At 42.4% G+C, this 15,578-nt stretch overlaps 4 protein-coding genes across 6 annotated transcripts; 2 read left to right on the forward strand and 2 right to left on the reverse strand.

Moving 5' to 3' along the window:
- Nucleotides 1–23: 23 nt before the first annotated feature.
- Nucleotides 24–1,976, reverse strand: cetn4 (centrin 4). The gene is made up of 5 exons (XM_061279943.1): nucleotides 1,677–1,976; nucleotides 1,365–1,520; nucleotides 732–860; nucleotides 524–661; nucleotides 24–206 (listed from the first exon to the last, which is right to left on the reverse strand). Exons 1-5 carry the CDS (start codon nucleotides 1,677–1,679, stop codon nucleotides 117–119), a joined length of 516 nt encoding a protein of 171 aa, XP_061135927.1. The 5' UTR covers nucleotides 1,680–1,976; the 3' UTR covers nucleotides 24–116.
- A 245-nt stretch (nucleotides 1,977–2,221) lies between these two features.
- Nucleotides 2,222–4,747, forward strand: bbs12 (Bardet-Biedl syndrome 12). Of its 2 annotated transcripts, none has more exons than XM_061279722.1 (2): nucleotides 2,222–2,363; nucleotides 2,637–4,747. In XM_061279722.1, the coding sequence occupies exon 2, from the start codon at nucleotides 2,649–2,651 to the stop codon at nucleotides 4,407–4,409; it is 1,761 nt and encodes a 586-aa protein (XP_061135706.1). In that variant the 5' UTR covers nucleotides 2,222–2,363; nucleotides 2,637–2,648; the 3' UTR covers nucleotides 4,410–4,747. The 2 variants fall into 2 exon arrangements, with proteins under 2 accessions (XP_061135706.1, XP_061135767.1); XM_061279783.1 differs by lacking the exon at nucleotides 2,222–2,363 and having other exon boundaries at nucleotides 2,992–3,124; nucleotides 3,705–4,747.
- Nucleotides 4,748–4,895: 148 nt separating this feature from the next.
- Nucleotides 4,896–12,088, forward strand: fgf2 (fibroblast growth factor 2). 2 transcript variants are annotated; one of them, XR_009714575.1, is made up of 4 exons: nucleotides 4,896–7,148; nucleotides 8,067–8,170; nucleotides 8,926–9,163; nucleotides 9,268–12,088. XR_009714575.1 is itself a non-coding variant. In XM_061280042.1 (3 exons), exons 1-3 carry the CDS (start codon nucleotides 6,974–6,976, stop codon nucleotides 9,109–9,111), a joined length of 465 nt encoding a protein of 154 aa, XP_061136026.1. In that variant the 5' UTR covers nucleotides 4,896–6,973; the 3' UTR covers nucleotides 9,112–12,088. The 2 variants fall into 2 exon arrangements, 1 of the variants encoding a protein (XP_061136026.1); XM_061280042.1 differs by having other exon boundaries at nucleotides 8,926–12,088.
- On the reverse strand, nucleotides 8,963–15,576 carry nudt6 (nudix (nucleoside diphosphate linked moiety X)-type motif 6). The gene is made up of 5 exons (XM_061279898.1): nucleotides 15,270–15,576; nucleotides 14,152–14,355; nucleotides 12,710–12,765; nucleotides 11,243–11,297; nucleotides 8,963–10,838 (listed from the first exon to the last, which is right to left on the reverse strand). Exons 1-5 carry the CDS (start codon nucleotides 15,496–15,498, stop codon nucleotides 10,465–10,467), a joined length of 918 nt encoding a protein of 305 aa, XP_061135882.1. The 5' UTR covers nucleotides 15,499–15,576; the 3' UTR covers nucleotides 8,963–10,464.
- Between the last annotated feature and the right edge of the window lie 2 nt (nucleotides 15,577–15,578).

Consider the following 15,578-nt stretch of genomic DNA (forward strand, 5'->3'; position numbering starts at 1 on the left):
AAAATTCTATGTGAAGAACAAACTGTTTCAAAAGAAGTCTTTATTTACACACAAAGTTGAAAGAGAAAAAACAAAAGGCTGAGCCGTATGGAGTGGAAAAATAAAAAAAAATGTCATCAGTAAAGGTTCGTTTTCTTCATTATCCTTAAAAACTCCTGCTCGTTGACTTCACCATCGCCGTCTCGGTCAGCCTCGTCGATCATCTCCTGCAAAACCAATACTTAGGAGCCGGTTTTCAGATTTCATTCTTTCTAGACATTCTATTCATTTCTATTGTGTTAGGGACTGACCCAAATGAGCCCCTTTCAAACAATTCATATCTTTGTTGTGACAGAGACAAAAGACATTATTTTTATATCATTTGTTTAGAATCAAACCAGACATTTATTCTGCCAAATATTGCAATCAGCATTAGCCTAAAAAATCCCTATTAAAACAAATCAAGTAATGATTGCAGTCAACTACAATAACAAACTATTACCAAGAAAAAGGCCGAACTTGGGGTTATGAGTGAACTCTGTACCTGCAGTTCCTCATCCGTAAGGTTCTCTCCCAGTTCCTTGGCTACTCTCTTCAGATTCTTGAAGGAAATTTTCCCTGTGCAGTCGTCGTCAAACAGTCTGAACGCCTTCATGATCTCCTCTCGGGAGTCCTTCTCACTCTGGTGGAAGGTTTTGCATATTTGCACGAGCAATGAATAGAAACTGGGTACCTGCAGCTCCTCTACTCACCATTTTCATTGTCATCATGCTGAGAAAGTCACTGAAGTCGATGGTTCCAGAACCTTCTTTGTCTATGTCGGAGATCATCTTTTTGATTTCTTCCTTCTTGGGTTCGAAGCCAAGCGCTCTCATAGCAACCTGATATTGCCACATTTTTTGAGAAATGGAAACAAATTGAACATTCGGCCTCCCGTGCAAAGATAAAATGTTGAGTAAACCGTATAGACAACCACCCTCAATATCTCAGATGGCAAATTCTTATGCATGTAATCTATGCCAGGTTGGGCTTTGACACAGACTTTGTGATCGAGTGTAAAACAGAAGAGTAGCCAAATAGTTATCAAGTAGCTACGTTTTTTTTATTTTAATGAGTCTGGATGCCCTCCGGCACCACACCGCCTCCTACAGGTCAGTCTTTGTACTACAACAAAAATGTTTGTTGTGTGCAAGTCATCCTAGTCAAAGTCAAAACGCAGATTATTTTCCCCTTGTGTGCAATTTCTCACTATTAAATCACTTAAGTACAATACCTTGAATTATTATTTTCCGTAAATTTCACATGAAAGCTGCAGCTAAAACGACACCCCGCTGAACTCACACAGAAAACATGCGTTTTATAAAGCATCTTGAGAAATGAATAACCTTGAGCTCTTTCACGTCAATCTTGCCAGTGCCATCAGAATCAAAGAGGTCGAAAGCCTCTTTGATTTCCTGCTTCTGCTCCTCGCTCAGCTCTATTTTCGAACTGGCTTTTTTCTTCTGGGTACCAGACGGAGTTGTTTTTCTGTAAGCCGTCGCCTGGAATCACAAACAAGCAAAATATGCGATAAAAAGACTCTAACGTTCACTCCTTCATTTCGACGCTCGTTGGCTCAAGTTTACTTCCACGCGCATCGACAAATAGGAGGCATTGTTTTCGTAATGAGTAAAATACCCGTGAACACCGATATATACCATTTGAGTGGTTTTGCGAGAAGATATGGAGTGAAACAAAGGTCTAAAAACACGAGGAATCCCGGAAGATTGGACACGTTGTTTCTTGCAGCTCACGACTCCGTTTCGTTTCTCCTCGTTGTCTTTTATCCTCAAAAGGCCTGATGACACTTTTTTTTGTTGTTGTTCGAAACGATAGTTTGGTGACCAGGAAGCCAGCTGCTGATGTCTTTTATAACTGTCGTCAAGGTAAACCACCTCGTTTGTTGTTAGACTTCCCTCAACAAACGTTTCAACAAGTAGTATCTTTCCCCTTTGGAGACGCAAGAGCCAATAGGAAATCTGATATCGCCGTGACGTAGGCTTTTCAGCCAATTGCAAACGAAAGTCGCTCCACCAATTGTTACCGACCCACCATGGAAACGACGCGTGCGTAGTCGTGGGATGTAAGTCTACAAAGGCAAAAAAAAATTATTTGTGATGACATTGTACAAATGTGTAGCTACACGATTCAACAACTGTTACTATTTCACGTTGTCAGTGCGAGAACCAATAAGGCCAATATAGTCGTGGGCGGGATGTAACGTGGTCCGCCAATCGTTGCGTATCATCCGTGTCCCGTAGCAACGGTGCAAACGACGCATGCGCAAACGTTCCAAACATGGGAAGCCCTAAAATGAGAGGAAAAGCATACACGCTCGAAATCAGGTAATATCGTTAATAATTGAAATGTTCTTCTATGTTTTATGCGGAGTTTCTCCCGTGGCTCATTTTGCGTTCAGATGAATAATTTTGCAAAAATTTAAGAGTCAATAAGTTTCTTTACTTCTTCGAAAAGGCATGTTAGCCTAGCTTTCACCATCATCCTCACGAACTGCACGTTCTATACTCTTTCAAGTTGCCGTTTTGAGTTCCACTACACAATAATAACATTTTATAATATTCAGTCAAAAAGCTTTAATGTGTCGTTTTATTTTTCAGGCTTGATTAGTAATGCTGGGAAGCACAATAATAAATCAACGACAGCACGTGGGATTGCAGAAACTTTCTGCACTAGCTGCCGTTGCACACTCCACACTGGGACCTTGTAAAAAGTTCAAGTTTATCCAGGATGAGGCTACAGGGGAGTCAACTCTGGTCAGCTCATCTTTGCGTATCCTGGACAACCTTGACTTGGCCACCTGTGCTGTCAGCCAGCTGGTTCACGAGACAGTTCGGGCACACCACAAAGGTTATTGCACGGGCTCCGGAAGCCTGCTGTTTTATGCTGGAGCGTGGAGTCGGGCAGCATTGTCGTGCTTGCACCAAGGGATTCCAACGTCTCATGTCATTGCAGCCATGATTGAGGGGATGGACTTGTGTGTGGACGTTTGCAAAAGAAGCAGCATTTCATTAGATGCTCTTTGTGTGTCGACACAAAAGGGACCCACTGAGATACCATCAGGCTCCAAAGTCACTAAAGAAAAAAGGCAAGTAAAGTTAAGTCGCCATTTTTGCAACACAGAGCCTGAAAGTATTTCAGTTCCGGAACCTGGTCTTACTGATGTTGCACACCTGGCAGAAGGACTGAGCCACGGTTGCAATGATGCAATGCATTTAGTTATCCTAGCCAGTCATGTCCAGTCGAAAGACTTCCAAAGTTCCATATTTGACGTGACCAAAGTAACCACATGCGTGTTGCCAGGCTTCCCGGAGGATCATGCTCACGTTTGTTCGGGCTGCGTCGTTCTTCTCAATGCAGAACAGGCTTCTGTCGCGCATCACCTCAAGAACCAACCCATGAACGTTGTTTTTATCAGTGGGGATTTATCCCACTCCTATCGCCACCTTGGTTTTAGCAGGCCTGTGGGCACCCAATGTGTCGGGAACCAGTCGAATATGTCTGATTTAAGCAAAGAGGAATACTGGATGGAAAAGGTCCTCGGGCTCCTGTTGCATCTAGATGTCAACTTGGTGCTTGTCAGTGGGCTTGTAAACAAGGCTGTAATTCAACTCTGTTCTCAGCATCGTATACTTGTAGTTGGAAAAGTCACTTTCTCCATTTTAAAGGAAATGGCTATCGCAACTGGAGCGGTTCTGGTGACGTACGCCACGCAGTTGACTGAACACTGCGTTGGCAAGGATATCCACATCAGCATATGGAGAGAATTCCAAAATCACAACGGGATGCAGTTAACCGCCCTCAATATTAATCCCGATGGTAAGACCCGGGTTGTCACGGCCATAATCACTAGCCCAGTACACGGAAAGTTGCAGACGCTGGAGGATCGCTTTTGGTCTTGTGCCTACCGCGTGCATCACGCTTTGAAAGACAAAGCGGTGCTACCTGGTGCTGGAGTCACAGAGGTGTTTTGTATTCATCGTCTGACGGAGAAAGCGGATGCAGAGAATCTCCGAAATGGGACCCGTGGTTCTAACCCCTACCTTGGTATTGTCTTGCACCTCTTGGCGGACAGTTTTATGGATTACATAGCTGCCGTGATGGTTAACTCCACCGGCGTGTCACGAGTTAAAGCCAGTACTGTGGTAAATCAGAAACTACATGATGTTAACAGCATTTCATTATCACAACTCGTTTTGGACTCTCACGAGGATGTTTCCCCATCCAAAGTCTTTGACAATCTTAGTGTCAAACAGGAATCATGGCGGAAAGCCTTGGATCTGGTTTTGCTTGTTTTACAGACGGACGCTGAGATCATCACTGGTTTGGATGAAAGCAAGGATGGCAATCATGCAGGTCTCATGTTTTTATGATTTTTACCAGAAGAAGTGTGTGTTTTCGCTTTGGGATGTAGACTGGAAAACAAGGACCAGTTAGTATGTATTGGATGATTAAGTGATTCTCAAACGGGTTCTCTAGATCGCTAGGGTTTTGCGAGTTATAGTTAGGGAGTCCACAAAATGATTTGCTATGAGTTGTCATCTCCTCCCTATTTTAGGTTTGGGACAATTATGATGAAGATGACTTTTATTCTTTTCAAACAGCAAACTTAACTATCATTCACAAGCTTTGCTGATTGTGACATATCACAGAAATGGAAAATAAAAGTGCATATTTTTGTCATGTCCAGAATAAAAGAAAAATAATCTAATTCAGAGGCTGATTATTAATTCATATTGCATGTTAGGGGTACACATGAGAGGTACTTTAAATCGGCGTTCAAATTAAGAGGGTCCGTCGAAATAAGTCTCATGTAAGGAATTCCTGGACCCCAAAACTTTGACAATCGTTGTAGTAAGTAAATTGAATTTTCCTCCCATCTAATATACTACTACCAACGTTTACCACATGGGGGAGACAGACGGTTATTCGAGGTAATCTGCAGACATGTTGGAGCCCATCTCAGTTGACATTGCCATATCTTGGACTGGTGGTCAAGCATTCATACCTGAGAACAATCTTTTCTTCAGTAAAATTAAAGTGCGTGTTTCTGGAATGTGGGAGGAGGCCACAGTAGTGGGAGAACATGCAAATTCCTCACAGGAATGTTTTAAATCCTGACCCCCGGAACTGTGAGGCGGAAATGCCAATGCTATGGAGTTGAAAATATAATAATTAAAATGGAATGTAGGTAATGTGGTTATTGATCAACACCCGAATCAAATATGTAATTTCGACACGTTTTGGTTCATGTGATTGCTGAGGGTATTAAAACCCAAACGCAAATTGTAAATCTTTGAGGCCACCCAGCGCACACATGTACAGGAAGCTTTTCCGAGAAGCACCTATGGATCTTATTGTGGCTAAAACGGTAAGAAAAGTGTCTTACGCATTTGTTCTGGGCTCAAATCTCAGATTTTAGTGGAGTTTGACTCTGTGCTCCATCCAGGTATTCTGATTCTAAGACTCAAACCTGCCTATAGTTATGAATATGTGTGCAAATAGTTGTCTCTATGTGCCCTGTAGTTGGCTGGCTGGGATAGGATCGAGGATAGGGGGTGGAACATGAATGGATAACAGATCTTATTTGGAATACTTTGTGCGGCCGTATCCGAAATGTACTCGGGAATCCCGTCATTGGGATACTCAAGATATTCACACACAGTTGTCTGGAATGTGGCACCTCAGCATTAGTTGAGTCTCTAATTGAGTTGTCTGGTATTCTCACGTCTGTTTTTAGACTGCTTGATGTTATATCTTTTATGGATTATTTTTGGAGTAGGGGTAAAAAGGTGTGATGTATTGCAAAATCAGCATACCCGATTATCCAATATCTTGGAAAACCGTCGTTATAGATTGGGATAATACTTTGATTTTCTTTCAAAATTGAAATTTCTCTAAGGGTTGCATTAAAGAGAATATATTATGGAAAAGTAACTTTAGTTCTTTGTAAACCAGTTGGGTCTTCGAGTGACTGTTTTTAGCCTATTTCTAAAAATGTCCATCTGCACTTTGTGTAATTTACAGTACTACATAATAACGGCTGGCACACCCAAGTTTACCCACCCCTGGCTTGGCAGCCAGCCTGGATGAAGACTCAGAGCTATTCTCAAGATTATAAAACACAATCGATGCAGAGACAATATCATGCAGAAACACCCACATGCACATAATTGACTAAATGCTTCCTTCAGGCCATTGCAGGGTATCACCAACATGAGGCCAGCTGCATTTAAACGGATCCAGCGCGAGTTTCAGATGTGGTTGGTTACATTTGGACAAAAGCCCAGACCAACAAGACACTTTATTTTAAATCCTACGCAAAGAACTCGGCAACATTTTGGGAAAACTGTAAACCACTGACGTCACCTTGCCGCTTGGCCGCGTGGTTGAAGGGTCACAGTGAAACCGTCCAAAAAGAATCACTTCTCCGCCCCCCAGCTCCGCTTTCCCGACGTCTGCGAATTGCAGGGCGCCAGTGGGCGTGAGCTTTATTCTGAGTCGGTGCTCTCAGGGCGCATGCGAACTGAGGCCCCGAATGGGGAAAGCCTTGTACACAGATCTAAGGCAGCTGGTTTGATTAAACTACTACACAGGAAGGCGGCAAGAAAAAGGGGGTAGGGAATGAGGCTGCCACCCACCCAAACTAAAACTTCCCAAACAGAAGGCAAGCACATGGAAACGGCAAATTTACTGACATTTTTCCAGCTTGCCGTGGAAACCTTCTGTTTGTGAATCCCACCAGTCAAAAGGGCACTGGAGGCCCTTGCGAGCAGCCTGTCTAAGCCAATAGACTGACCCCGAAGTCTTTGCGAGCGAGTTGGTGTGAAGCTCTGTTGAGGGGGAGGAGGGTTTGTGGGAGGTAGGTGGGAGGCCACCGTGGGGCTCTTCCAGAAGGAGTCGGAGCAGTCGCTGACTGAGAAAAGAGGAGGAGGAGATGGCCACCGGAGAGATTACCACGCTTCCCTCCACGCCTGAAGACGGTAGCAGTGGCTTTCCACCCGGAACTTTCAAGGAACCCAAAAGGCTATACTGTAAGAACGGCGGCTTCTTCTTGCGGATCAAATCCGATGGGGGCGTGGACGGAATCCGGGAAAAGAGCGATCCCCACAGTGAGTCCCTGCTGTCTTTTTCTTCCTCTGCTCATACAGATATGGAAAGTTCTTGAAATGTCATTTAAAAGTAATCAATGGAACATGGCTGTATTGAGTAACGTGAATTCGCCATGCTGACTCATACTTTTAGACGTCACACAAGGCAACAACACAACGCAACACAAAACGTCAGTGCAGACGACTTCCTGATGACTAGGGCCTATATGACCAAAAAAGGTTGAGGTTACATCAGGGCACTTTCACTTTCTTAAGAGCACAAAGTCCCGAGTTACAAGGTGTATGAGGACTTTGTTTGGCCCGTTAACAGTGAATACTTTGTAAACAGTCGCTATTAGGAGAGACAGGGAGGCGCTCACCAAATGCCTCAGGAAAACAAATGTTTGGAAAATAATTTGTTCCTCAGCCAGGGTCACATTTCCAGCAACAAGTATCTTGATTTCGACTGTACACTAGAAGAGAGGAGCTAGTTAAGGCAATTCAATTTACTTCTTAATAACAGTGAGTCACATCTATTTGTGATAGAAACCAGAGTGTACAGTCCAGCAGATGTGGGGAAGGACTGTTAGTATGGGAAGCTAATGAATAGAGCTATTCCTCATTGATGGGATCATCAATGGTACTTTTGTTGAAACACACCAGACCTGCCAAAATTTGGGATTACTTGGCATAACATTTACTGACTATATTTTCCATTTGATGCTACTGATTTCCCCAAATTAACTCTTGGTCACGGAGGCGTTGCGCTTTTGGTGGGACGCGATTGGTTGAACTCCATTCACCTCGGCGCTTAATTGCTCCAGTGACTTATAGACCACGTCCTTGAGTCCTGACCACAAACTGTGTCCACACCACCCGGGAAAAAAACCACAATAAGTGTGTTCCAAGTTACAGCAGCTGGCATTTTTGTTTCCACAGTAACTCTTCAGCTGCAGGCCACATCAGTCGGGGAGGTGGTCATCAAGGGGGTTTGTGCCAACCGCTACCTGGCCATGAACAGAGACGGGCGACTGTTTGGAGCGGTGAGTGGACCACGTTCGTTGTCTTGTCGGTTATTTCTATTACTGTGTGTCCTTTGGCTTGCTTAGATCACGAATAGAGCATTTTTGAAGACACAATTATTGATCCTCAAACAAGCGACCGTTACAAGCTTCATTTGTAATAGAAGTGAACTTTGATGAGTCAATGGACAGCAATGTTTGAAAGAGGGTTTTGCGATACCTGAAAATCATATTTACCAGAACTAAATCAAACTGACCTGCTCTGGGGTGATGTAGAAAATGAACAGCAATAGAGTAGTTCTTCATATTGTTTTTTTTACTCATTTATTTTTTTCTTGCGGAACAAATCTCCAGCCAGTCACTTAAAAGTTCACCGATCAGATTTCATGCTCTTTCTGAATTAGCCTGAATTGCAACAAGATGCTGGTAAAGCTTTGTCGAAAGTTAGCACCATTTGGTGGATGAGGAGGTAAATCCTGATCTAGAGGAATATTTTTTTATGCCTGGAAGGAGCCTGGGTTGCGACTGAAAGTTATGGCAAATCTTCATATGCATTTTGCATCCATTTTTCTTTCCAAAATCAAATAATCTGTAATCCATTTGTTTCAAAGGTACCGTTATAAGATTATTTTAAAATTAAATTAAACTGTTAGGGTTGATTGTTTCTATACATTTGCCCAGTGAATTACTGTCCCCAGTCCCTTAGCCTGAAGTCGGGGTAAGAAATGCAGAGAATGATCATGGATGTTGTAATTCTTCTCTATCTTCGTCCTCAGAGACGAGCGACCGAGGAATGTTATTTTTTGGAGCGCCTTGAGAGCAACAACTACAACACGTACCGCTCCAGGAAGTACCCCACCATGTATGTGGCACTGAAGCGGACCGGCCAGTATAAGTCTGGAAGTAAAACTGGACCGGGTCAGAAGGCCATCCTCTTCCTCCCGATGTCCGGCAAGAGCTAACTTGGGACGAGCCGGAGTCATGTTCATGTCTTAAGGTGCGGTGGCGGTGAAGGTATGTCGCCACTGTCGGAAAGAAGTTGCTGTGATCATTTTACAACTGTTACATCCATCCTTGTTTTGTTTTTTTTCCTCCAACAATCCCAACTTGGCATGAAGAGATCAGGGTCCCAGGTGAAGGAGGATTTGTTAATATACCTTCATATTATGTGATGTTTTTTTAAGCTAAACCTTTCAACACAAGGTGTCTTGGAGAGGGCATCTCACACACTTTAAATGAAACTTCAAGCACGTATTCTAACACTTGATGCATCTTCCTGAGGCGTTTTAATACATTTGTGCTTCACTGGAGCAGAACGAAATCAATGCAAAACAAGTGGCGTGAAAATGGTTCAATTAAGTATCAATGTAGATGCTGTAGTTTGCCTGTTTGTAATAATGCAACAGTAGAAGCTAAGGACTTTAGCTTCTGATCCACAGAGGTAGGACATACTGGTTCCTACTCGGCAAATATGATTCTTGGAGGTAGGTCTGAAATATTGGAGATTAGAGCCGGGAGAATCTGCTGTTGGATTTTTGCGTTCAATAGGAGCCACACATTTTTTGGGATTCTTTCCAGATTTTGCGCCTGTGTGCCATTCAAGAACAAGTGACGCCATTTGCAATGTCACAGTAATTTTGACACGTCAACTTGGAAAGCCTTTCAGAATTTTGTACTGTATGAACTTAATGGGCCCGCGACCCTCGTGAGGAGAAGCTGTTCAGAAAATAGATGGATGAACTTAGTGGTGGAGATCTTTGCTGTCAGTTGAGCGGAAAAGTGGTTTCCCAAGGTCACAAAAAACAAATGGTCAAAGAAATAGGTTGAGAAATAATGTATTAAGACTGTCTCACTCAAATTTGAAGGCACTTATGATCAGATTTTTAGAGCCGAAATTGGCAATTTTTTCTCCTCAACATTAAGATCACTTTTTTCCTAGGACTCAATTTGCAGTGCCCATTCCACCATTATTGAAATATCACATTTCTACATATATGTATTGGTGTGGCAGTCATATACAACCAGCATCCCATCCAAGACTTGATTAATCCTAAAACAAGAGGACTTCAGTTTAAAAAATCTTAATGCACAGGGAAGGTGATAGTTGCCGAGTTGGGGTGACAGTCGGATTGGGCTGTTTGTCAGAAAGCTGAGGTACGATTGGTTGTCAAATGCACTGTTCCCAACCTGTATCGTCTCAAAAATAAAACCGGAAAAATTGAATTAACAGTACTTGTAGTCCGCAATAGAGGTGGTTTAATTATATTAAATAGTACCGAGAACATAAGGTCCAGTCCCAGTCTTCACATTGTTCGTTAAGGTGAAGGAATCCGTCGATGGTAGAGCTGGTAAAACATCCCCGAGTAGACGGCGGGGAGCTCCTCCATGCTGAGGTCGATGCGCTCAAAGCCGTGCTTCAGCCCGTGCAGCAGCACCTTTGCCACACGGGACGTAATGGGCGTAGTGTCGGTGGTACGCGCCAGCTCGGCGAGGCTAAACCATTCGCAACGCTCGCACTCGTGCCTGCAGAAATGGATGTCGTAGCTGAGCGGGCTGAGGCGGCAGATGACGTACATGTCGGACATGCCAAAAGCCCCCGGGTGGTTGTGCTGCTGACGAATGCTCAGCAGGGATCGGAATTCGGAGCGGATGCCCGTTTCCTCCAAAACTTCCCGCACCGCCGTCACTCCTGGGAAGGATTCGGTGTCGCAGAATAACGTAAAGTTACGACAACTATAATAGTAAAGCTGCTTTTGTCTCTCTGTGTGCACTTCAAACAAATGTACAGTACGTCATGGGTTCTCAAACTTTTTGGGGGTCTAGGAACTTCTTACAGAGGAGTATTTATTCCAATGAGCCCTTACATACCCAATGGCATCCCAACATAATCAGAGCTTTTAATTAGCCCAAAGAGAGAATTGAGTTTTCTTGGCCTGTCATTCCACATTTGAAGGTAATGCATTTTGTCTTTATTCATATGAAGTGATTACTAATTATTTTGCGGATCCCCAATATACGACCCCAGTTTGAGAACCACTGATAATAAAAGATGGTGGTGTTAGCTTCTCGCTAGGGTGCTAACTTTACACTCACCGATATTCTCTCCGGGATCCGATAGCCCGCCGGGGAACTTCCAGGCATTTTTTGTCTGCCAAAAAAAAATCAAAGTGAGACATTTCCTCACTTAATAGCAATACATTTTTAACAATAACTATTTCATAGCAGAACTGCAATTCTAGTTACAGTTCTTAGTGCAACATTTTATTATTAAAGTTGAGGGGGGGAAATCTAATTTCAGCATATTATCAAGAATTCTGAGATTTTTCTCGTCACTCAGGACAGACAAAAAATAACAAAAGCAAGAAACCAAGTGTTTGATAAATGACTCGAACCAAAGTTAACTAGCTAGCTAGTGCAACATTTTGTGTTTTCAAACGTTCTGTTTGTTCATTTGCAGACATTTCACTGGAAATGTAAGTGAGAATGCATTTTTAGTTCAAAATCACAACACAACCCGTTTTTTTCCCCCCCTTGTTCCAGATTCTTGCAAGCCATAAATATTTAATCACTACATAGCTTTAAAAAAGTGCAGTAACGTGTTTTTGTGTCATTGACTAGAGAAGTGTAGTGCAGTGAAGTGTCTTTCAACAATAACAAAAGATAGTCTCACCACTTATCCTTGATATTTAATAATAACGGAATGCTGCTGATTAAATTATACTGTTGGTGTGTGTGTGTATGTGTGTATGTATATATATATCTATTTTTGTAGGTCTATTTTGTATACAGCGCAGAAATGTAAACTACACATTAGGACTGTATGAGGAACACAAAAATGCACAAATAAAGCTGCATTTTATTTGTATGTTTCTAACCAAATGCTTTACTGCTGGAATTGTTTTACACATGGTCAAATACAAGATTTTGTGACACTACAAATCAGAATTTGCTTTTCTTTCATTTTGGTGCAAAATGAAATGGGTTTTTTTTCCCCCATTGCTCTTTTGCTGATTTATCGCTGATCATTTAAAGTGCCCTTTTTCAATGTCACTTTTCAAAATACTTGTCTCATGTGCCACTAAATTCAGCGATTAGGGGACATTTCAAAGAATATAAAAGTGTCTTTGCGCTTCGTGTCACTGATATCAAGCGCTGTCGTTGTCTTGTTCAGCCGGTGGTAGTTATTCAGACACTTTGGGAAAGCAAGCAAATCCGAGCGGGGTGTTTTTTTGTTTCCCTTCTCCCCCAAAGGGTCCGTTGAAAGTGCACCCATTACAAGCAGGCATGTACAGTCAGAGCTCTGTGGTATTGGCCCAGTGCATTCATAAGACTTCTGTATAAACTGTGTTTGCGCTGGGTCAACTAACTAGAGGTTTGGGGCCCCCCGCGTAGAAGTAAATATAAATAGACGTGATGGACATTTTATTAAAGACGATTGTTCAAGTCATTAGTAGCTCATTCTTGCGCCAAGATCATATTTCATCGTGCAAAAAATCGATTCATATTTCTGTGCATTGATGATAGTGAAGGGAAAAAAAAACTTCTGCTTGAGCAAATTACCTTGTTCTTGTCTTGCACCACCAGAACCTTTCCGTTGGACTCGTCAACCACTGCGCCTACATACAATAAAAACATATATATTGACTCGTATAAACCCGTTCAACTTTTATGTCCGTGAAAACACCAGAAAGGAAAACCAAAAGTTGAGGGGTGCCTAATATATAGGCGAGTGGTTTGGACCAAACCACCGGTACTTTTAAACCACACAGTCCTCAGTGTTATAAATATTTAACTTAGAGATTGTTCATCGGGGTTACAATAATAACAGGCTTTTGTGGAGTCTAAACAGCATGTGTGACTCAGATGCACTTGTCAATGAAGTGGACATTTATTTGTTTATTTTATAACGTCGTGACTCAGCAAGGAGGAAGAGAAGGGGACATTTTTCCTTCTGGTACATCCTCCTTTAAAAGTGTATTTGACAGCGGCGTAAAAGAGGCATGTGTTCAAGGCCCGACTTGGACTTCCGTGTGGAAATTGAAGTCATTTGCTGTTCCAGAGTCCAAAAAACTGACTTAGAAAGCTTGTTATTGCGTCACAGACGCTATTCAACAGAGGGGGAAAAAATGACTAAACATTGAAAGCGGTGAAAAATGAAAGTGTAGGTGTTAGTGATGACTGCTTTCGAATGCACAACGGTGTAAAAAATAATTTGAATATCTGGTGCTGAACTTTGAGTCACTAAGAAGTGACTCATGGAATGCATGGAAAAGAGAACAACTAAGAAAAATGGTTGTAAAATTATAGTTTGGAAATAAATTATTGAAATGCAGATAAGATGGGAAAGGTTTTTATGTTATCAGAAAATGTAATAAAAAAATTGTGATGCTTGTTTCGCAACTGGCGCATTTAAGAATTTGAGTAAAGATCCTTAATATTTTTTTAAAATGACAATACATTTTATAAATCATTTTGGGCGGCACGGTGCTGAACTGGGTAGCTCATCCGCCTCACAGTTAGGAGGGCGCAGGTTCGATTCCACCTCTAGCCCTCCCTGTGTGGAGTTTGCATGTTCTCCCCGTGCCCGTGTGGGTTTTCTCCGGGCACTTTGGTTTCCTCCCATATCCCAAAAACATGCTTTGTAGGCCGATTGAGCCCTCCAAATTGCCCCAGGTGTAAAATTGTTATTTGTCAACTTTCTCCCTTTCGTCCCTCCTTTGTCAAAGTTTTTATTCACATGAATGAATACCTCGTGTTCTTCAGCACTTTCACTTTTCTATCTCGAAAACTCAGCAGTAAAGTCTACCATCCGCTCCAAACACTCAATAAAATCCGTTTGGGAAGCATGCCTCCATTTCGTTTTACCAGATAAAATCATAAAAGGGGGATTTTTTTTTTTAAGCCATGTAATGCTGATGTCATGCTGTTGGGTCAAGCATTCAGCTCCTATTCGCCCTCTCCTGGACCTTGTGTGGTAATGCCGAGGATGTTCGTCTGCCTACCCGCCACTCCAATTTGGTGAGTAGCAAAGTGAGGCAACCTGCTTTCTCCCACACCCATCCAGAGGGAGAGCACAGCGTGGTGCTCCTGTGCGTGGTGGAAGGTGAAGCCATGGGCGGAGGCCGCGGCTGCGCACCGGCTCATCGCGATGGGGACTCGCAGCCACACGGCAACCTTACCTTCCGATTTCCATCGGGCCAACGAGTCTGCAGTCAAGAGGACAGGACCATGGAATAAATGAAAGAATGGGTGAGTTAAGGTGCAATGTTTGCACCCCACAGTTTGCAGCAAAAGGGAGATTAATCATGCACGTACGTAACTAATGACGTTAAATGTCTTTTGAAGGCACAAACTGTACAAGATGCAAAAATCTTTTGATCCCGATTCGAATTTGGTGCTTTCGGGCAAGCAGCCAACGGGATTAAACCTAATAAATAAATGGCCTAATAATGGTCAGACTGTTGGACTATTTTGAAGTTCACTTCTGATACCACAATTATTAAATTATTCAAACAGGTACTGAAATTAAGACTCGGGACTGGATGGCAGACCTCTTTTAAGGTACAGTGTTGTGCTCAGATCCTGCTTACGTCACCAAATTGTTCTTAGTGAAAGGTAAATAAATGTATGTCTGTCATCTAGCAGTCAATGCAACTCATGACTATTATCAACCTATAAGAAATAATGAAGGAGCGATTGACTGAGCTTTCCGATGTGCAATATGTTCTGACACCAATTTCTGAAATTGGATAACATCCAGTACATACACTACCGTTCAAATGTTTGGGGTCACAAAATTGTTTGGGTGACCCCAAACCTTTGAACGGTAGTGTATATATTTATTTAGATAATTATTTATAGATTATATATATAATCTTCTGTGTAAAAAATCTTATAATATATGTATACTTATATTCATAGATTATATATAATCTTATACAAATGTAAGATATAATTTATAATATTTAATTCATAATATTTTATTATAGTAATATTTACATTACCGTTCAAAAGTTTGGGGTCACCCAAACAATTTCGTGACCCCAAACTTTTGAACGGTAGTGTACACCTTTCCAATTATTGACAGACTTCAATCATTTTTAAATGAGCAAAAACAAACCTGTCAATAAGTCAGCAAAAGCACTTTCGCTAATGTCCTCTGGTAGACCAACGGCCGCCAGGTCCACCGTTACTCCCCCAAACCGGTCTACTTGGCCGGCCAGACCTGCGGCACCCTGTCCTCGCTGCAGCTGATTGACAACTACACGGCACGTGAACGCACGGGAGGAAGACCACTTCTGACAAACTCCAGCCACTCGAAATTTGCAAAGTAGGGCTGATGCAGCCATGTTATCGTGTTGTTGGGTCACTTTTACGTGCTTTTAAAACCCCTTTAAATGCCAACTCGCCGACTTCCGCTGTTGAAGTT

This window comes from Syngnathus typhle, linkage group LG1, assembly GCF_033458585.1.
Source record: "Syngnathus typhle isolate RoL2023-S1 ecotype Sweden linkage group LG1, RoL_Styp_1.0, whole genome shotgun sequence".
NCBI classification, from domain to species: domain Eukaryota; kingdom Metazoa; phylum Chordata; class Actinopteri; order Syngnathiformes; family Syngnathidae; genus Syngnathus; species Syngnathus typhle.